Source organism: Anticarsia gemmatalis, chromosome 12, assembly GCF_050436995.1.
Source record: "Anticarsia gemmatalis isolate Benzon Research Colony breed Stoneville strain chromosome 12, ilAntGemm2 primary, whole genome shotgun sequence".
Taxonomy (NCBI): Eukaryota; Metazoa; Arthropoda; class Insecta; order Lepidoptera; family Erebidae; genus Anticarsia; species Anticarsia gemmatalis.
The window spans coordinates 2,536,953-2,558,247 of record NC_134756.1 but is presented as its reverse complement, the minus strand read 5'-3'; the positions used below and the strand labels follow the sequence as shown (position 1 = coordinate 2,558,247).

Genomic DNA, 21,295 nt, shown 5'->3' with positions numbered 1-21,295 from the left:
TTGTGATTCTTGAAGCCAAAGAGATTTTATTCAAGTTCACACATACTAAATAATGCGAAAAGACTTTTTCTCCGACCTAATAATATGTGAGATTAGGTAATTCAAACAAACGAAAATAATTGTACAACTTTAATATAACAATTTGAGTATTACTGAATACAGATTTAAAGCTTTATAATAATATGTTTACACATTTTTGTCCTTGTCTAACACATGTTAAATGTAATCATTCTATCTCGTTCTGCTGCTCTGTATCTTCTATCATCTTCAATGTGCACTCAGGTTGAGTCATCTCGGTTGTTGTAGACTCGGTGTTGTTCTCAAGTTTCGTTATTTCACTTCTTAATATGAATATCATGTAGCAATGTGCACCTGAAAATAGGGAAATTATTATTTACATACGATAATACATCAAATGAATTGTCACATGCTCCAACGGTGAAGGAAAACATCGTGAGGAAACCTTGCATGCCTAAAAATTGTTTAATACATTTATTGAGGGCATGCAAAGTCCCCAACCCGCACTTGGCCAGCGTGGTGGACTCAAGGCCTAACCCCTCCCTCATTACGGGAGGAGATCCTTGCCCAGCAGTGGGACAGTAATGTGTCAAATTTATTATTTTATTTATAATACTTCAAATCCAACTTTTTATGGCTACTTGCAGAGACTTTAAAATGCCACTTGCAACGATGTCTTCAAACTTATTTCTTCTTATTTATAGTAGTTATTTACATATTAAAACATTTGAAGACAGCACTAGATATAATAAAAGCATTATACTCCTTCCTTTAATCGAACCGAGGACTTTTATTGCTTTCATTACGTTCAGTACTGGACAGTACAACGGAATTTGTTCTCGGTATTAAAAAAAAATGGTGTTAATCAAAATTAGTATTATTTTATTTCTGAAATGTGTGTTCGTTTGTTTATCACATTTCACGTCAAAACGGCTGAACTAATTTATAAAAGACATGATGTTAGATAACATCTCGGAGAAGGAAATGGGCTAGTCGTTCTACGCTATATCTACTTACTAATCTATACTTATATTATAAAGCTGAAGAGTTTGTTTGTTTGTGTGTTTGAACGCGCTAATCTCAGGAACTTCTGGCCCGATTTGAAAAAATATTTCAGTGTTAGATAGCCCATTTATCGACGAAGGCAATAGGCTATATATCATCTACGACCAATAGGAGGGGTGTATCATTAAAAAATGTTACAAAACCGGGGAAAATTATGACCCATTCTCTCTTATGTGACGCAAGCGAAGTTGCGCGGGTCAACTGGTATCAAATGATACTCACCAATATAAATGAAATAAGCGATTAAGGAAACCAACGGATTATTGTATTCAGAATAGAATATGTTGGTTGCCATGGTCATGAAGTTGTAAGCACATAGAAATATCGTTATCACCAAGAAGACCATAGAATGGACGTAGTACACGAATAATAGCGAGGCCTTTTTCTGAAACAGAAAATAATACAATGAGACCCGGTTTACAATTTCTAAATAAGTATCTATCGGTTAGCTTATCCGGTAGAATTTGGCAATGGTTTTCATACCATTCCTACCTGTTACTTTTTTAGCAGATTTTATCTGACGCGTATATTATAAATAAAATGTTATATTACGCAAAAGGCGTACCTAATACTAACAGTAGAATGCAGATAACTATCAATTTTAAATTATGCTCAAAAGTATCTAAACAAGTATTCATATATTTTTAATGGTTACACAGTTGGCAGCTAGTTTGATAAAATAGACATACATAATATATCACGCCTGTTGTACCAGATGCTGTAGACAGGTGTATAAAATACACCCACATTTTGTATTAACAATTGATATTGTGTATGTATGAAGATACTATTCAACTAAGCAGAGCTTGTAGTAAGTACCAGACAACTTATAAACATACTTATATATTTCTAAATACATACTTATATAGATACATTTACAACACGGAACAGATGCTCGTGCTCATCACACAATTGGTTCGGGGTGGGTTTCCAACCCACCACACGCGGCGCTACGGTTATTGCGGCGAGGTTACCGTTCTAACCACTGCGCCAAACGAGCAGTTATCTTACCCTATGGCATCCGATGATAAACACAATATTCATAATAAAATCGACCATCACTGTGTTGTTAACTATGAATGCTGTTGTAATACTAAATAATCCTATTTGCGGTTGCATTTCTATTCCAAAGCCTCTTATGAACAGGATGACCACGTCGAACAACTGCGAACAAAAAATAACACTTAATTTAGCATTGATTACTGATTATTTGGTCGAAAGTGTTGTCTGGGTGTTTGAAAATACACTCACTTTTCGCAATTATTGTAATTAAATTGACTGCCTCAGTGGCGCAGTGTTTTAGGTCACCAGGCCGCTATCATTGCGTCGGGAGGTCGTGGGTTCGATTCCCACACGAGACAATTATTTGTGCGACCCACAAATAATCGTTTCGGGTCTGGTTATACTTTGTGTCTGTTGTTAGTATGTTTGTAAATGTCCCCACGACATAAGAGCAATTCTTAATGCGGGAGTTATCTTTTTAACAAAAAATAAAAAAAATACGTAGAGCTAATTGTCATATATTGTAGATGTCAAAACATCAAAATCTAATCAGTAACTTTACTTGTAAAGTAACAAAGATACAACCATCCTCAAAGAACGCCGCGTGGAAAGATTTCTTGGGGTAAAAAAATAATTTATGTTATATACTATATGTGTGTTACATTTTATCAAAACTCATTAAGTAGATAGTAGGTATGTATATGTTTTATAGAGTAACAAAGTTGCGACCATCCTTACAAACTTTCGCTTTTCTATACTAATAATTAAACGCTGAAAAGTTTTGTTCAATTCAACTCTTCAGAACTACGGGTTCGAATCGAAAACATATTTTTGTGATGAATAATCCATTTACTGAGGAAGGCTATAGGCTATATAACATTACGTTATGGCTAAGAGGAGCAATAAAAAAATGCTGTGAACACCAGTGAGCCAAAGTTCACGCGGACAAAGTGGCGCCGGCCGGTAGTATACTATAAATAGTATTCATACTATATGTATGTTCCTAGGTGCTATATACTATATACTAGGCTAATAGCCTCATCCTGTCTAATTAGTAGAATTAAAACGCATACAACACCATTCGTTTTCAAGGACTGGGTATATAAACTCATATTATGATACGTAAACAAGCATGATATTATAATACTATCTTCATAAGGTTGTGCGGATTCATTTTAAGAATAAATAATGGATTAATTAATCATTTTATTGTTTGCCAAGTTGGGTTAGTTTAGTAAACAAACCTTTATTAATGGGACTAATGAGTCAACTGTCTCTACTTAGGTATGCTATATTATAAAGATACAATCTATAAAGCTAGTTGTCTCTGTGGCGTGGTAATGTATCCGCCTGCTAACCACGAGGTCCTAGGTTTGATTCCCAGGTCAGACAAAGTGCTAATTGGTATTTTTCTAATTTGAATATTAGATTTTTCTCAACAGTAGTTTGGAGTGTGGTAACGTACGCGTACCCGGTATATGGCAATAGGCTCGTCCCTGTTACATGGGGCTAACATTATTAATGGCGAAACGTGGATGAGTTTCGTACACCTGCAGGTAAAACAGGTGTAATATTAGGTATGTATGAATAATCACACTATAAAGCCGTCTTGAAAAAAAGTCAGATGCGTAGTAACCGGCGGTCCAGTATGACAAGATGTATGGATGTCAATGAGGCAATGGAAGATTGTAGGGATTGTACCAAGTGGCGTTCTTTGCCTACCCCTATGGGAAAGAAAGCGTGATATTATGTATGTATGTAGTCGGTTCATATCTGACAAAAAGGGGTCGCGTCAGGCTAGAAAAGAGAAATACATGTTAACATATCCATACCTTACTTAATAAAAAGCGACATAATAGTTTGTCGTTAACGGACACAATAGGGGCTCATACTCCCACCCGGAATGAGGGAAGGGTAGGTCTTGAGTTCACCACACCGGTGACGAGGGTTGAGGACTTAGAATTTCTTCAATTATGTATTATTTAAACTGTAGATCCCTTCAGTTCAGTTTTTGAAGGTTCATGATATTTACTATGATACGGCGCTAGAATTAATCGAAAAGTATTTTCAAAAAGCTTGAAAATATCTTATGCACGTACTTCGTAGTTCGTACGTTTTTAGAATACAAAAATATGAAAATACGTTCTTTAAACTACGGTTAGTCCTACTTGTATTATAAATGAGCATTTAGTATATAAGGATGTTCGTTACCCTTTCGTGTCAAACTACTACACAGATTTGAATAGAATTTTACATACTTATAGTTTAGACCCTGGATTAACACAGATTTTTTTTACCTCGCGACCGACGACACAATGTGGGTACAATATACAATACAAATAATATAAAATTATATAAATGAAGACTTACCAACTTAAGATATCCCCAGAAAGCCAAGCCAAATCTCATCGGGACACAGGTACAACATTTTTTAAATTCTAAAACCATGTTTTCATCAAATTATTTTCACTAGTAAAACAATAACAAATATCAAAGTTGTGTTTACGTGCGATGCTTAACAACATACATATGACAGTGAGGACTATATTATTATAATGTTGTGTATTATAAAGTGTTAGGTAGGTACTGGTAGTATGTCAGGTAAAGGACTAAGGCTGACTTCCGTGGTTTAGTTGTTATGGTTTTCATAATGCTGGTACTAAAGTGTGAGGGTCGTTGGTACGATTCTTGCGTTAAAAAAATATTTGCGGCAATAATCAGTGGCACTAGTTTTTTTTTTGGTCATGCTTGTGTGTATGTTTGTCTTTGTTGTGCAACGAGTGGGATTCAAACCCGCTACTACAGCTGTCGAGTATAACCTGTTCGTTATTGCCTCTTCAAAGGATAAGAAAACAAAATATGATTACATAATATACTAAATATAATGTACAAAAGTTACATAAAGCTATTTTCGCTATGATAGGTCGCATTAAATGCTATAAAGCTGACTTATAAAAAGATCTTTATTGTTGTCTTTGTCTAACACATGGTAAATACAATCATTCCGTCCTTCTCTGTCGTTCAACGTCTTCCATCTTCAGGGTACAGTCAGGTTCAAGCGCGTCGTTTGTTCTGTTCTCAAAGTTGTTTTCTAATTTGACAATTTGACTTCTTACCAATAGTAGCAAGTGGTAATGGAAAACTGAAAAGACAATATACATGGTCAATACATAAGTGTTCAGTTTTTATAGATACTTATTAGTACTAGACTGTTGAAGTGTCGCGACTTTTTTCCCCTTAAAGTTTTTTTTGTGTCAGTCCCACCACTTGCCTTTACCCTTTATGGAAATTTTGTTGTTGCTCTTTATTTTACATACATAGTAAAAAGAGTAAGAAGTAAGAATAATTAGCTAAGTATTAAATTTTAGCTATTCTGAGAAAATGCACCCAGTTCCGATTAAGAAATTTAACTGACTGAGGGTGAAATAGATCTTGTTTTCGGGAAAACTCGTATAGTCTGGTTATGAAATTGGCTATGTCATAGCCTAAAATTAACCCCGTTTCTAATAGGACTGAAAATGTTATAAAATGTTTATAATTAACAAAAATACTTACATAATATAACGAGAAAAATAATAGATATCAGCGCGACGGAGATGTATAAATTTTTATAACCAGACACCCTGATGATGACATCAATTACACTGTACACGTAGAAGCCACCGACGAGCATCAGTAAAAATATTGTGTGGGCGTAGTAGGCTTTTATTATTGATTGTTTTTGCTGAAAAAATAAAGGTGTTTTAGAACAAAAACTAAATCAATGACGTAGAAACTTTACATAGATTCTTATACATATATCAGATAAAATCCTAGATTGAGGATTTAGGATTTTATCTACTTGAGTATGTAAAGTGTCAAATAATAACTTGAATTCTACGTTACTTCGATTTGATAGCTGATGTAGTCAAAGTGGTTTTAGCTATAATTTGTGACAAACTGTCAATCGGAAAGGAAAATATCGAGAAGAAATTAGATCTAAATGATTTCTATAAATTTTCACAGGTCTAATGAAGAATAATGTATTTTTTAAACTTTGATAGTATGTCCGATGTAGGTAATATTAGGCTAGGACATAATAAAGGTATAATTTTATGTAGTCTTTTTTCCATATACTAATTTATTTTTATGTCGTATCCTGCGGACAATTTGATAAGTAACTTACCCAACAACATCCAATAATGAAAACGATGTTCATAATAAAATCAAAGCTGGCCATGAAAGCGATGGTGTATACGATTATTATGAACGCATATTCATCTGACCGTACGTATATCACATCACTTTGCGCATATATCATTAATGCATCTATCAACTATGAATAAAAATACATGTTTTAATTAACATTAGGAAACTATAACATATTTTTTCTTTATTAAAAGAAGGCGACACCTATATGGAAATGATATTTTTTGTTACGGGGATTTTAGTAACGACTTTTAATTTAATGAAAACTTAAATCAACTTTGTAAATTACACAAAGGCATGTTCAGTATGGAAATCGAACCCACAATCTACAAGTGCAGCGGTTTAACTACTAGGTACGTAACGTCGTCATGTTAAAATTAGGCGCGTTTTAATATTATCAATTTGGCAGGATGAGGCTATTTGGATTATTAACAGAAATTATTAATTTTATTTATGAATACAAACTTGTAGCTTTCTCTTGCAGTTTAAATAAAAAGTTTTCAAAATATGAAATGAAAATAAAGTTTAAACAATGCTTAAGTTGTTTAGATAGGAAAATGAGATTAATTAAACTCAAATGCAATTAAATCTCATTAGAGTACCATGGGTAACTAATATGAAAATCTTACCAATTTTACAATCGCCCACACAATAAGACCATATCGTAAGGGCACACAGTAACAACATTTTTGAAACATAGGTGTTTCCACAGGAAGTGCTTCTACAGCCATTTTGAAAACTTCTTCTTAATTTTAAACAATAAACGTTTATACAAAAATAGTTCTATTTTGGTATTATAACTGTTGCGTGCGATTCAGTTCGTTTAAAATTGAATAATGAGATAATTTGAGTGTTTATGTTACGCGTTATGACGTTGTACGCGTATGATCAGGTCAACGGGAAATGATGTTTTGGGTTTGTAGAGCAATTGAATTTAAAGAAGTGTTTCATTGCCATTTGTTTACTAACAGATGTGTATTTACTGTATATAGAGTACTGATACTGTATATTGAGGCGCCCATAGCCAGTTGCGCTCACCGGTCTGACAATGATCTGTGGGAGAATCAACCGTTGGCGCGGTTATTCTGTAGATGGGTGACCGCATAGTGGTATTTGAACATAGTGGTCTTCGTGCTTCGGAGGGCACGTAAAAAGTCGGTCCCGGTCCTCGGTCGGTTGTCAATTAAGATAACAGTCGTTAAGCCACGTCAAAGGCCTTCGGGCGGCTTGAACAACTTTCACACTGGGTTGACCACTAACCATACGACAAGAAGAAGAAGACTGTATATAGATATGTATCGGTAGTGCATTCGGCTGCCGCGCATCTTGTGGTCTTGTGTTGGAATTTTGGGTTCCTATACAAAATGGACCGACCATCTTATGGTGTTTATTCTGCTTTGTAGCAGCGCAATACAAATAGTAAGGAGAAGAAATAAAGTACCACCAGTTAAAACGCAAAATGCCTAGTCCTTGTTTGTCTATCACATAAGAACTGCTCAACGGATATCAATCAAATTTAGATTACACAGATAAAAGGACGGACGAAGTAGGGAGCGTACATTAACGTTAAAATAAATAAAATTCAAGTATAATTTTGGCACTTTTTATTAAGAAAATAGATACCTCACTGTCTTTCCTACATATTATGATTCTAGTGGACAGAGTTTATAATACTTTCAAGTGTACAATGATTTAATATCAAGAAGACAGTGTAGTCACGTTAGTAAATATCTGTCAATCTTCGGTGATACGGCCTTCAACATATTTTCTATACTGTATGGTGAATCTGCAACAAACAAAAAAAAATATCAATCAAGCATTGGACTTGATATTGTTTTAAAGCTTGGTGTAAAATATAGCGCTACATGATTAAAGACTATACCTACAGATTATTAAAGCCACCATTTTTAGGTAAAAATAACGATTGAAGAATTCAATTAAGTACATGTAGATACATAGAATCACACCTTTATTCCCATAGTCAGAATCCCACTCGGTTCGGTCCTTACAAGTTTCTCTTACGCTCATTCACATCCATAAATTCAATTAAATGTGGTCATAAATCATTATTGATCTCAAAAAAAGCAGGAAACAACATTTAAAAATATCTATAATACCTTATAAAATGTGTAATTATGATGATAATTTAAATTTGCCTAATATTGCAACCAAAATCTATAAATAACTTTGTTTCATTTCCTTACCTACGCACACCCAATCTTTGTCATCGTAGCCGTACTCCTTGCGTGCTTCCAATATGGCGTCGTGAAGCGCGTGTGTGACTACTACCGCTAAAACCAACGCTGGTTCTCCAGTAGCTAGAAAATAACAACACTTTTTTAATCAGACTTGTCTTTGACCTTTAGTATTCTTTTTGTCTACATAATTTATTTCGAGAGCGTTATTTTAAGTCTCTCCAAAAGCTTCACTAACTTCTTAAAACCTTCAACCTATATATAAAAGACCTTTGTTAAGAGTTTATTTTCTTCGTGAGATCGTGTGACTAAGTATTTAAAAAAAAACTTCACCCTATAGCCAAAGAAGGCATCCATGAATTTTGTGGAAAAGTACCTAGTTAGCTTTGGTTTTACCGCTGCCTAAGTAGACAAAGGCAAACGAAGGACAAATAGGGCTTGTATCACGGCTATCTAATCTGAGAAGGCACTTGGATTCTGACATATTATTTTAATATATTGTCTCAAACTAGATATATTAGATAAGTAAAGTACGTGAGATAACCTCACCTTTAGACCTCAACACTCCAGCAGGATTAAAAGCATTAGGTCTGAACTTGACCCTGAAGTCTTCAGGAATGTCCTTAGCACCGGGTGGCTTATATGTCCACGTGCGATCAGTGAGCAGTCGCCCAGTTTTCTTGTCGTACTGTATGTGTTCTGATGTCCAAAGACCTATACCCATTACCATAGCACCTTCGATCTAAAATGCAAGTATTGAAAATTATTTAAATAGTGATTCTGAAGCTTTCATATTAACTATATTATGATGTTTTCTAGTAACTTTAGGTTTTATGTTTCAAAATGGAATTATAAAATAGTTAAAGCATCACTCATCCATCCATTAGTTTTCCTTAATTTCGTTCAAGTACTATTTTCCGTCTATTACAGAATATACAGAATCGATTTCCAATATTAGATAGACCTGTAGCTCGATTCTGTACAGTCGGTACTGTCGAGTATCGAAAGTTTGACATTTAGAATGTACTGCCAAAATAGTTCATACGACACCCGTCAGATGCGCTGATTAGATGGTCATACAAAATTTTTCGATGACAATCCGGTAGTCAATACTAGTGGAGAATCAAGCTACTGTTGTCAAATCCAAGGTAATTGAAAGAGTATGTATATTTTAACCAAGATCCTACCTGTCCTAAGTCAATCTCAGGGCTCATACTGACTCCAGTATCCTCAAGTATATCCAGTCTTCTTATAATATGGTTCCCTGTCAGTACATCAAGTTCCACTTCAGCAGCACACATGCCGTACACGTCGTAGCCTACTAAGTTGTCGTTCGGTGATAACATGTATGATGATTGGAGATTTATACCTAGTAGAAATAAAAAATATTATGAAAATATCTTTGTGTTCCAGTACATGAAACGATGGAATGGTCACCCGAGAGGAATGGGTTCAGAATTGGATTGTAAATACCCATTTACTTAATATTATGTACTTTTAAAGAACCTTTGAGAAATGTTGTGATGTAGTTTTACAATACAATTTATAAAGTGTAATACTTGTATATTTTTTGAAAAGGCCTGGTTGTAAGAACAATAAACAATTTTGGGAGAAGAATACTACCCGATCCTCGGAAAAATATGATCCATACTCAGCAGTGGGAAAGTAATAGGAGAGTTAAAAAAAATTAAGAAACCAATCACCGAGCACTCATTCAATAGAATAGAACTTTACACTAAAACACTTACCATTTTCATAAGCCTTCTTCACAACCTCCTCCCAAGTCGGTTCGTTTAACGCCGCCTTGGTTGGAGCCAATCTCTTCAACAGCTTCTCACAAGCCTTAACAGTAGCAAAAGCAACCGAATCACTAGTAATACTGCCATTAGAAGCCATAGCATTTGGAGAAACAAAGCTATCACTTGCTCTAAACACCACCTTTTCTAAAGGCACTTTCAAGGTGTAGGCACAAACTTGAGCCACTTTAGTATTAATCCCTTGCCCCATTTCTATACCACCATGAGATATAGCTATCGTCCCATCAGCATGGTACACGGATATTGTAACTGGAAAATTCCAAGAATAGCCTATAGGATAAGACATTATAGAGAGCCTTAAGCCCTTTTTCTTCCAAGCGTTTTCTTGGTTGTACTTCGAAATGGCGGCGTTTCTCTCTTGAAAGTCGATGTCTTTTTGAAAGGAGCTGATCATGTCTTTCAGTACGTCTTGTTTTGGTTGGAGGTTGGCGATGCGTACGTCTATGTGGTCTTTTTTTGTTATGTGTGAGATTCTTTCCATTATGTGTTCTGTGAAAGCTATGCCTTCTGTTGTCGCTGAAAGAAGTAAATAAGAATATTGTGATTTGGAATTGCAGATCGATCATCAAGCGTTCTTTAATCGAGAAAGAATTGATGGATAAGGATTCTTCAAATTGCTTTTACTTTGTTTGTTAAGATAGAGGTCTTTACATGTACATATGTATCAAGTAACAAGAAAAAAAGGTACATTAGAGGTACCTACACTTATTTACGTTTTTGCCAAATAAAATAAAAACAAGAAGAAATGCTACCAAGGTGAAGATGGGATAGAAAACTCTTAATGAGATTGAACGAGTTTAAATGAACAACTTTTAACGAAAAATTAATAACAACTAATAATATATCAACGATTTTGTTTTATTCACTGAGGAACGTGGATTGTGTGGTAAAAATAGAACTACCAAAGGAGGTAAAGCTAAATATAGTCGTAAATATATGTCCAACTTACCCGGAGCCCTACACCAGGTATTACAGGCCTTATCCGTGAGTACACTGTACCCAGTGATGCTGTAAGTGTCGCTCACGTACAAGTTACTGATGGCTGATGCTATGTCCTCTACGGGAGAGTCGTTGTATGAACAGCCGCAGTCTGAGTAGTATGTTGTTGTTAGGTATTGTATTACGCCGTCGTTGTTTACTGCACACTGGAAATAAATGTATTTGACGTATTTTTGGTACAAAAGTTGTTCGGTTTTTTTTCGGTTGGCTATGATAATATAATATTATAATGATATTTACTACGTCAAATGGTTTTGAATGCTTAAGCATAAAAGTTGTGATTTATGTTTTACTTTGATCTCCAACTGGGGAGTTAGGTGCTAGTGGAAAGTGACACATTATGAAATGTAAGTCAAAGTAGAATCAACGATGTGTAGATGCGAAACAATTGTTGATATTTGTGTTCATTATTATTATTTAGTACCCGGTAAAAACCGATGTAAAAGCTAGTTTTATATCTGTAAAATCCTATCTATACTTTTAAGAACATATTTTAAAGTTAACTGCGTTCCTACTTTTGAATATATTCTCCTAGTGCCTTTTACACCTGAACACTTATTTGGCTTAGTTACACACTTAAACGAAAAGGAGACAAAAACACTCAATACAACTAAAAGAAGAACTACCGGTAGTAAAACTGCCATACCTCATAATCAAACTCGCACTGATGTCTCTTGCCCACGGCGGCCATATTGTCGACTATTGGCATCACAAGCGTGGCGGCGCGGTTCAGTTTGTGTGCCACGAGCGCGCACGCGCACGCGATCTGAGAGGAACGGGACGCCTTACCGCCGTAACCACCGCCTATGCGGGGGACTTTTACTAATACTCTGTAATAAATCAGGTTTATATTTTAGTGTAATTGTAGTGTCCAATGAATTCAATCATTCATTTTAATGAAAAATAATTCCAGACATGGTTCGCCATAAAAGGGATATTTTCTGAAATTCCAATGAAGTTGTGAGCAAACAATGAATTGGAATTAGTTGGAGCGTTATTTAAGAATATTCCACACAAAAAAAGAACTAGATAAGAGATCATTTGTAACCACAGTAGTCGTAAACTCATCACAGGGTGGCAATTAGCCAACACAACTAGGCCTAGTTCAGGTTCTCGTTTGGGACACCCTGTATATTAACGGTAAAATGAGGGTGTATTTTTTGCACTTCTAATTTTTCCTAAGAAGTTATTAAAATCAGTACACGTACTTGTTCTCCTCAATACCCAGAGCCCTTGCCACAGCAACATTGACCAGGTCCATCCACTGCGTAGAAGACCTGACCACGACAGTCGAGTCTTTGATCTGCACGTTACAGCTCTGCGTCTCCATCGTGTAGTGGTACTGAGACGGCACCGAGAATGTTCCCGAGAATGTGTACTTGATGTCTGTGCCTTTCGAGGTTGGGTCTACTTTTGCATCTTGGCGTAGCTGTGGAAAGTATTTTAAAGGATTAAGGATATTGCGGATGACTGTTTGTCTCTGTGGCCTAGTTGATCGTGTACGTGACTACAATTCGTGAAATCTTAGATTCGATTCCCGAGCTGGACTTATATTTTCATTTTGTTAAATTATTGCTACCGCATCGTAAGTATACCAAGGAAAAATACAAAATAAAACTGTATGGTAGTACATCTTTCATCTTAGTATTTACCAAAAAAAAATATATTATACGCTAGCTAGTATAGGTGTCAGACAACATACACGACAAAAATTTGGATTCTAAATAAAATAAAAGCGTATTGTAAGTATTTTTTTAGTTCTAATTATTTTCCAAGAGCTTGGTCATAACGCAGTACAAAATAATTTAATATTACTTACGCGTTTATCCTTATCAGGAGCAGCCAAAGCATCTCTAACACACAAAACCGGCTTTACATCCAGCTTCTTATATTTCACTCTAACCAGCTTAGCAGCTTCTAAAGCCAGTCTCCTGCTATTAGCCACTATCACCCCTAGAGGCTGACCGTAGTGAAGAATGGAGGAAGTTACGAAGATCTCCTCGTCTTCGCCCATCCAGGGCACGTTGGTGGGAGTGAACGTGTTCTTCCCGGGAATGTCTTTGGCTGATAGGAAGTCGATTACTCCTGGGATTTTCTGGAAATAAAATGACAAAAATTTACATATTGCTGTAGTAAATCTGTATCAATTTAAGAAAAGGAAAAAATTATGGTCATTATTTGTTTCATAGGTGGAAACTCAAAACTCATGAAGAAACTTTGCATACGCGAGAGTTCTTAAAACTGTCCTTTAAGGCGTGCTAAGTTCCTTACCCGCGTTTGGCCGAGATAGTTGGCTGATATCTTAGCCCCCCATCATATTGGGAGGAATCTTTGCCTAATAGTGGGTCAATTAATGTATTTTTTTATTCAAAATGATCGGAAAGACATTTCCATCTGTGCTCATCACCTGTTAAAACTTGGTTTTTATAGAAGTAATCCTCACTTTATCACGTTTATATAGTTATCTATACATACATATACAATTACATAGGTGTAAACTGAACTTACCATAGCCTCAGTAGTATCGAATCCTTCTAGCACACCTCGGCACACTTCAGACAGTACAAACGCCACATGCACTTCCCGAGGACCTGAGTACACGTCACACGTGTATGAGGCTTCCCCTGCACACTGGAATAAATAAAACATGGTTTGAGACTCTTGCACTCTCAAGGATCTCTGGTACCTAGTGGTTTTTTATTTTTATGTTCTGTAAGTAACTAGACCACATACTTAGGAAAAAGATTGTTCTGCTGCAATCTGATCGTTTTATTCACACAGAAAGACTTAGTTTACATATTCATATAAACTGCTAATTACGTGAAATAGGACAGATAAATGTAAAATAAATGCGTGTTGTAAAACCGCGAGATATGTTTATGAGAGATAATTATTTTGATAGAAACGCAGATCATTTGTTTAACCTTAGGTACTTTTATACCTATTTAGCAAGTTTTCTTCATTTTGCTTTTCAAATACATAAATACCTGCGCAAGCCCCTCAATCTTCGGTACGGGTTTATTCAGTGGCCATAGTGTCTTGTCTGTCTCGTACATTTGTGAGGCGCGGGATACGCCGCGGAAGAGGATGCAGCCTCCAGACTTGTATCGAGGATTCACGTTTGGAGTTAGTGATAGAACTGCCTGGAAAATTAAGAGTGAATATTAATATTAAGTGACACACACTTTGGTCTCGGTGAGTCTGAATTTTAGCGGTAAAAAGTTAACATGGCCGCCAGATATAAACTGGCAGATGAGCCAGTTTTACGGGCTATGGATAAGAGTAGGATAATCTATAATATGATAGATGAAGTGATAGCAAATGATTATAACTGTCGACTTTCTATGTATATATGTAATAGTTCACCACAGTTTCGGGGTTTATTCTATTTATTAGTTTAATAATTGCTATTAGAAATTCAATTTATTACAATGATATCTTTGTATCTGTCTTTGTGTCAATAAATAACGTCTAATCGCTAATTAGTATTTCATCTTATAACGCTGTTGAAAAATCATGACTCTGGTCTGATTTGGTAAACCAGTCAATTCAACAGGAAATATATTTCAAAGACCCTAAATACTTTTTACCTTATAAAACAATCCTAAAGCAATACTCTTCCTGCATTCCGCGGATGGTTCAGGCGGGACATACACACAGACCAGTTCATCATTCAACTTCTTCATTGCCTTCTGCAACACTTTGTTCTCCAGTTTGTTTCCAGCGAGGAGTTTCTCCGTCTCTGTTGCTCTCACGAACCCAGGGTTGATGTTCCCGAAGACTAAGGTAGCTGTTTTGATGGTGTTGCTCGAGTCCATTTTGAATAAGAAGCCCGCGTTCATTATTGCGTGTGCGTTTTGTTTTGCGCGAAGTCCTTAGCGAGTTTTTAAAAAAAAACTATTTATTAAAACCCGAAATATATTTATTAAGAGACCCAAAATTACACTACTACACGAACTCAAACTGTTGCACCCGGGAGATGTTAATGGAATTACTGAGTGATGCTAACTGCTAACAACAACTGACTACTGGCCGCGTGGCGGTGATGCTTTTATAATAATTATGTATTGCTTGCACAGCAAAACTTATTAACTAATTTCGGATATAACACGTCCCCCCTTGAAAACGGAGCTTCATCTTAAATAAGAAGAACGCGAAGTTTTAAAAACTAAACAGCGTGCAAGAGCTTGAGTTTTACAATCATATAAACATTAAAGTTATTACTAAGAAATAGAAAACATTAGTTTTATATTAAAATCATAGTGATATATATAAAAGATCACTTTATATAATGAAACTTAAGATAAATCATGAAACAAAATAGAAAAGTAAATTTTACTTCTAGAATATAGATTAGAGATAGTAATTATAAGTAGTTACCTAATAAATGCTTAGGTTGCGATTAGATTTTTCAAAAGGTCTAAATTTTACATTCTTATTCATTTTATTTATTTCAATTTCAGGTAAGCTTTGAATTGACCTTCTGTCAAATCCTTCAGAGTTTTCGGATACATTAGTTAATTCCATAGAGTGATTTATTGAAGTTTCATTACTACTTTTACTATCATTATAACAATGGTTATATATCTGTATACAACAGGATGGGTTAATGCATTTAGCAAAACATTTTTTATATAATTTATATAGTGAGTAAATGACAATTATACCAACTATTACATAAGTTAATGTTGAATAGTAATGACCATATTTAATAATGTGAGATTGATTCTTTACATTATTTATCTGGTTTTCTAAACTGTCTAATTTATGCGAAGCTAATTTAAATGATTCTAAATCTATGTTTGTCAATGAAATAGGAGAAATTTCGTGTAAACTGTCATTTAGTATATTAAATTTGCAACAATCATCTTCTGTTATGTCATAATTGATTGACAATTGACTCGGTAAAATTCTTTTATAAGTATGTGATGGATAGAATTGCAAGGTTTGGAAATACGCAATACAATCATTTTCCAAAGATAACAGGCCAGTGCCTTGCAGAGAATAATCTTTAATATTATGATTACATTTTAATGTTAACTTATTAGGTTTGGATTGGACAAATATGTATTTTCCATTATTTAGTTTTTGCCAAATATTAATGTTACCATAAATAAGCTTATTGTGACAAATATCAGGAAGTGACAAGGTTACTTCCGTTAACAGTTTTGACTCACAGGAAGGATTATTGATCGTTGACAGAATAGAAGGTAAAGGACATATCATATAATTTGTATTGACACTCTTACAACTAGTTATATCATCTAACATTGCGTAGTTTAATCTATCATCAGTTATTGCTATATAGAGTTTAGATGGGTGAATCAATACATATGTTAAAAAGTTATTACCTTCTTGAGGAGTAGGTAACGGTAGGTTTTTGTACACATTGAACCTCATAGGGTTAATCAGAGGAATTTGGATTACAAACATAATCTTATTATTATAATAATACGCAATTAATTGTGACAGATCTATAATATTATGTATATTTTGTAAAGATAAGGTAACAGGAAATTCAACATTCGATTTAAATTGTTTACTATTTGAAAGTTCGTTATATAATTTTGTAGGAGATAGGACATAGGGGTGTAAAATATTTGCCTTTGCAAATAAAATAGAATTTAAAATTGTATCAAGAATATTAGAGATTGACAATAATGATCCTTCTAAGACATTAAATAGGGAATTAATTTTCTCAATATTCATTAAATTAGTATTTGTTTTATGATTTTCAGTAAATATGTAATTAAGTTTTTGTATTTGCTTATCTAATTTAATTTCATTTTCATTTAATTTGTGTATGGAAATATTAAAGTTATTGATGGTGGACTGAACGACGTGTATGTTGTCCTTCATGAGGGAAAATATTTGATTTTCATTTTCTTGACAAGATGTAATAGCTTCATCGTATTTTCTAGCGTCATCTGCGTCTAGAGTACCGAAAAAGAACTTTAATATTTCGCCACCTAATTCGAGTGACCTTTTAGAACGATCATTGAATCTTTCGGAGATAAGGTGAGATAAAGAGTTATACTTAAGAAAATTAGCATTAATTAATATTTCTAAAGGGTCAATCGCATTTTTACAATCTAACGAAATTATAGCTAAATTCTTTGCTTTTTCACAGAAAGCAGATACACTTAAAATAGATTTTTGGATTTTATCTAAATAAGGTTTGATAGGGGCGACTTCGACGTGAGTAATCACATTCCAGAAGTCGTTGTAAAAATATGCAATTGATGACGGGTCAAAGTATATACCCGGACTATGAGAGATATATTCGATGGGGTCAGCCAAAACCAATCTGTAACAATGGCAAATCACGCTGGTTTAATTTCGTTAACATGATATTTGACATGTTTTCTATTTATGCTTAAAGAAACATTGTTTTTACCATGAATTTTTACTATTTTATAGGGACCTTTCCAAATTGGAGATAAGGCTTTCCTTAACCTATGATGATGTTTTAAATAGACCATATCGCCGACTTTGTAAGTTTTAGATGAGGAATTTGTATCATAATATTTCTTTGATGCTTCTTTACTTTTAGTTATATTTTCTAAGGCCCTTTCGCGAGCAAAACGCATCCTGTATTGTAAGGCGCGAATATAGTCGTGATAGGTAGTGCTATCATTTGATTCATATAAACTACTGGGTATGGAAGGTTTGTGGCCAAATAATAACTCAAAGGGAGTATATTCTGTTGTACAATGAGGCGTTGTATTATAGGACAAGATGGCAGTCGCTAAATAGCAATGCCAGTCGTCGTGATTTTCGTTTACGAACGACTTTAGATACTCCTTGAGAGTGGCGTGGCTCCTTTCTAGAGCGCCATTAGTTTGAGGGTGATACGGAGTTGAAAATAGATTTTTAATTTTAAGAATTTCTGTTAATTGTTTGAAGAGATCGGAGGTAAAACAGGTACCTTGATCAGTAAGAATCATTTTTGGAAAACCGAATAGAGAAAAGAAATGAATTAGATTTCGTGCTACTTCGTCAGTCGAACATGTTATCATAGGATAAGCGGAAGAAAACTTGGTCAAATCGTCCTGAAGCGTTAGTATATACCTGAATTTTTGAAGGCCAGCTTCGGGCAGAGTACCGACAATGTCGAGAGCTAATCTCTCAAACGGTTTGGTACTGGAGGAGGTAATGACCATTGGTGCTTTGTTTGAAGAGCGCATAGGTTTGTTTATTTGACATAGCCTACAATCTTTTACAAATCGTTCAATATCTGAACGCATAGATTTCCAGTAATAGGATGCTTTTATCCTATTGTACATCCTTTTTACGCCTGGGTGACCAGCAATAGTGGTACCATGATTTTCTTTTAAAATATTCGGGACCTCAGCGGGAGTAGGATATATGATTTTATTTTTATAGATATGCACTTTAATTTGAGTGCCATGGAAAATATACGATATCATATTATAAATTTTAACATACACTAATTTTGTAAAAGGCTCTGAAAAATCGGATATAGCTAATTCTTTTTCATAATTTTCGTTAGAAATAATTTTGTTCCGTAATTCCATAAGTAATTTATATATTATTTTATAACTTGTTTCGTCGTAATGATGTATTTTAGTATAAAGAAAATAAAGCGTTCTATTATTAGAATCTACAGTGTGAACGGTTTCAAGTTCACGTTCACGAGCGCGTAACTCGTCAGCATTTTCTACAAGTGATAACAACTGCTCACAATGTGGCATAGAGTAATCAAGGTCCAGAGACATCGGGCATGCTATACATTTTTGTTTGGCTAAATGAAGGGATTGACTATGCTCTTCTATGACAGTATCGTTGTTTGATGCGGTTTTTAAAAATTGCTTTTTGAAGTATTGTTCATAAGTTGATTTATTTAAATTTGAGTTAGAAGTTAAGGCGTTTACGGGATATCTAGATAAAGTATCGACATTAGAATTTAGTCTACCTTGTTTATAGACGATTTCGTAATTATATTCCTCTAGTTTGAGTCGCCATCGTATAAGACGACTACCTGGATCTTTGACATTGAACAACCAAACTAAAGGTCTGTGATCCGTAACGATTTTGAATTGGTAGCCATATAAATAGGGGCGGAACGTTTTCACACCGAAAAGAATAGCTAAAAGTTCTTTTTCCGTTGTGGAATAGTTTCCTTCTGCTTTGTTCAAGGTCCTTGACGCATAGGCTATCGGTTTATCCTTGCCGATTTCACCTTGGGAAAGAATGGCTCCAATGGCATAATTAGATGCGTCAGTGGTAAGAATGAATGGCTTTGAATAATCAGGATATTGTAACAAAGGTGCTGAGATTAGTTTATTTTTTAACGTTTGGAAAGCAAGTTCTTGTTCTTGCGTCCAATGGAAATTAACGTCCTTCTTTAAAAGAGAAGTAAGAGGTTTAGTAATCTTTGAAAAGTTTTCGATAAATCTGCGGTAGTATCCGACTAAGCCTAGAAATGATTTTATATCCTTGGCGTTTTTGGGAGATGGAAGACCTTCGATGGCTTTTATTTTGTCGGGGTTAGGTGAGACACCTTTATCAGTGATTACGTGACCGAGATAAGTCACTTCTCGGCGTAAGAACTCGCACTTGTCTGGTTGTAGTTTTAAATTATGTTGCCGAAATCTTTCAAGGACTAATTTTAGCTTATCGAGGTGACTAGGAAGATCTGGAGAGTACAAAATACAGTCATCTAAGTAGACGTAACAGTGTAATCCTTGAAGACCAGATAGTACTGTATTCATAAGACGCTGAAAGGTGCTAGGGGCATTTTTAAGCCCAAAAGGCATTCTGTTGAACTCATAGTGACCAGATGTTTCGTTTGTGCCAACAATTGTGAATCCTGTTTTTGCTGCGTCAGCAGGATTTAATAAAATTTGGTGAAATCCACTTACAAGGTCTAAGGTTGTAAAATATTTAGAATGTCCTAATTGGTCAAGAATATCTGTTATCAGAGGTATAGGATAAATTTCGGACACCGTGACATCGTTAAGACGACGATAATCTATGACGATACGCCATTTACGTTTACCTGAGGCATCTGCCTTCTTTGGGACCACCCATACAGGGGCACTCCATGGTGATTGAGAGGGGCGTATGATATTTTGTTTCAGCATTTTAGTTATTTGATTGTCCACTTCTTCCTTGTGGCATTCCGGGAAGCGGTAAGATTTTACGTGAATTGGAGCGGCATTTCCCGTATTTATAGAATGATCGATAGTGCTTGTATAGGTGAGGGGTTCACCTTCGAGATGGAAAATATCTGTGAATTGAGAACAACAGTCTAACAAAGCTGCTTTTTCTTCAGGATTTAAGTGAGAGGTTCGTATTTGATTTAGAACTAGATTTTGTCTATCAGTAAGAGAAAGAGAAGTTTTATTTACAGTTTCGATATTTGAAATTGGCAGACACTCTGTGAGGCTATTATCCACAGGTGTGAGATTAACGGAATAATTATTAACTTCAATTTCAGATTCAGTTGTATTTAGAATTGAAACATTTACTCTACGATTTGGCTTTAAGGTGACAACACAATTCGCGACATATACTCCTTCAGATATTTTATGATCAAGAACTAAGGCTTCTTTAAGAAGAGGTAACTCATCTGCACTGTTTGACACTCCACATTCGATTACAGCTTCGGAACGAGCAGGGATTTTATAAATTGGCAGTTTGAAACGTAAAGGTAAAGTATGATTTTGCATTATTAAACATTGCTTATCATAATCTATGACAGCTTTAAGATAACCTAGACAATCAGTACCGATTATGCCATCATATTCAAGATGAACATTATTAACAACATGAAACTTATAAGAAAACACGTCTGAAGATAAATAGAATTGCATTTGAAAAGTACCTAATGTTTGGCAATATGTACCGCTATCATTGATTCCTTTAAGTCTCACTATTTCTGGAGATAGATTAGGTTTTTGATAAAGACTTTCTTCTTTTACTAAAGAAACGCTAGATCCGGTGTCGATTAGTAGAACGAGTGACCGGTTAGTATGCTTAGTTAAT

At 34.9% G+C, this 21,295-nt stretch overlaps 3 protein-coding genes across 5 annotated transcripts in view; all 3 read right to left on the bottom strand.

Moving 5' to 3' along the window:
* Positions 1 to 124: 124 nt before the first annotated feature.
* On the bottom strand, positions 125 to 4,615 carry LOC142977106 (uncharacterized). The gene is made up of 4 exons (XM_076120826.1): positions 4,456 to 4,615; positions 2,095 to 2,247; positions 1,306 to 1,468; positions 125 to 372 (listed from the first exon to the last, which is right to left on the bottom strand). The coding sequence occupies exons 1-4, from the start codon at positions 4,531 to 4,533 to the stop codon at positions 227 to 229; spliced, it is 540 nt and encodes a 179-aa protein (XP_075976941.1). The 5' UTR covers positions 4,534 to 4,615; the 3' UTR covers positions 125 to 226.
* A 36-nt stretch (positions 4,616 to 4,651) lies between these two features.
* On the bottom strand, positions 4,652 to 7,119 carry Gr36a (Gustatory receptor 36a). 2 transcript variants are annotated; one of them, XM_076120823.1, is made up of 4 exons: positions 6,903 to 7,110; positions 6,251 to 6,400; positions 5,641 to 5,809; positions 4,664 to 5,227 (listed from the first exon to the last, which is right to left on the bottom strand). In XM_076120823.1, the coding sequence occupies exons 1-4, from the start codon at positions 7,002 to 7,004 to the stop codon at positions 5,085 to 5,087; spliced, it is 564 nt and encodes a 187-aa protein (XP_075976938.1). In that variant the 5' UTR covers positions 7,005 to 7,110; the 3' UTR covers positions 4,664 to 5,084. The 2 variants fall into 2 exon arrangements, with proteins under 2 accessions (XP_075976939.1, XP_075976938.1); XM_076120824.1 differs by lacking the exon at positions 6,251 to 6,400 and having other exon boundaries at positions 4,652 to 5,227; positions 6,903 to 7,119.
* Positions 7,120 to 7,862: 743 nt separating this feature from the next.
* LOC142976904 (uncharacterized) overlaps positions 7,863 to 21,295 on the bottom strand; it is a 42,339-nt gene continuing 28,906 nt past the window's right edge. The window contains exons 11-22 of one of the 2 annotated variants that reach the window (XM_076120486.1): positions 14,875 to 15,144; positions 14,272 to 14,427; positions 13,793 to 13,915; positions 13,104 to 13,379; positions 12,493 to 12,713; positions 11,931 to 12,114; positions 11,235 to 11,430; positions 10,217 to 10,801; positions 9,656 to 9,837; positions 9,018 to 9,210; positions 8,478 to 8,591; positions 7,863 to 8,059 (exon numbers count right to left, since the gene is read on the bottom strand). In XM_076120486.1, coding sequence (XP_075976601.1) covers positions 7,989 to 8,059; positions 8,478 to 8,591; positions 9,018 to 9,210; positions 9,656 to 9,837; positions 10,217 to 10,801; positions 11,235 to 11,430; positions 11,931 to 12,114; positions 12,493 to 12,713; positions 13,104 to 13,379; positions 13,793 to 13,915; positions 14,272 to 14,427; positions 14,875 to 15,144 — 2,571 coding nt within the window. In that variant the 3' untranslated portion in view covers positions 7,863 to 7,988. The remainder of the gene's footprint in view (positions 8,060 to 8,477; positions 8,592 to 9,017; positions 9,211 to 9,655; positions 9,838 to 10,216; positions 10,802 to 11,234; positions 11,431 to 11,930; positions 12,115 to 12,492; positions 12,714 to 13,103; positions 13,380 to 13,792; positions 13,916 to 14,271; positions 14,428 to 14,874; positions 15,145 to 21,295) is intronic. The other variant, XM_076120487.1, reaches the window with a different exon arrangement.

Bases quoted from the DNA above. Each gene is read 5' to 3' on its own strand.
- LOC142977106 (XM_076120826.1), bottom strand. From the start codon at position 4,533: ATGGTTTTAGAATTTAAAAAATGTTGTACCTGTGTCCCGATGAGATTT. The intron at 2,248-4,455 runs GTAAGTCTTCAT...TTTTGTTCGCAG, and splicing joins TCTGGGGATATCTTAAGTTG to TTGTTCGACGTGGTCATCCT. The intron at 373-1,305 runs GTGAGTATCATT...CCCTATTTTCAG, and splicing joins CGCTTATTTCATTTATATTG to GTGCACATTGCTACATGATA.
- Gr36a (XM_076120823.1), bottom strand. From the start codon at position 7,004: ATGGCTGTAGAAGCACTTCCTGTGGAAACACCTATGTTTCAAAAATGT. The intron at 6,401-6,902 runs GTAAGATTTTCA...TTTTATTCATAG, and splicing joins TGTGGGCGATTGTAAAATTG to TTGATAGATGCATTAATGAT. The intron at 5,810-6,250 runs GTAAGTTACTTA...TTATTTTTTCAG, and splicing joins TCATTATTGGATGTTGTTGG to CAAAAACAATCAATAATAAA.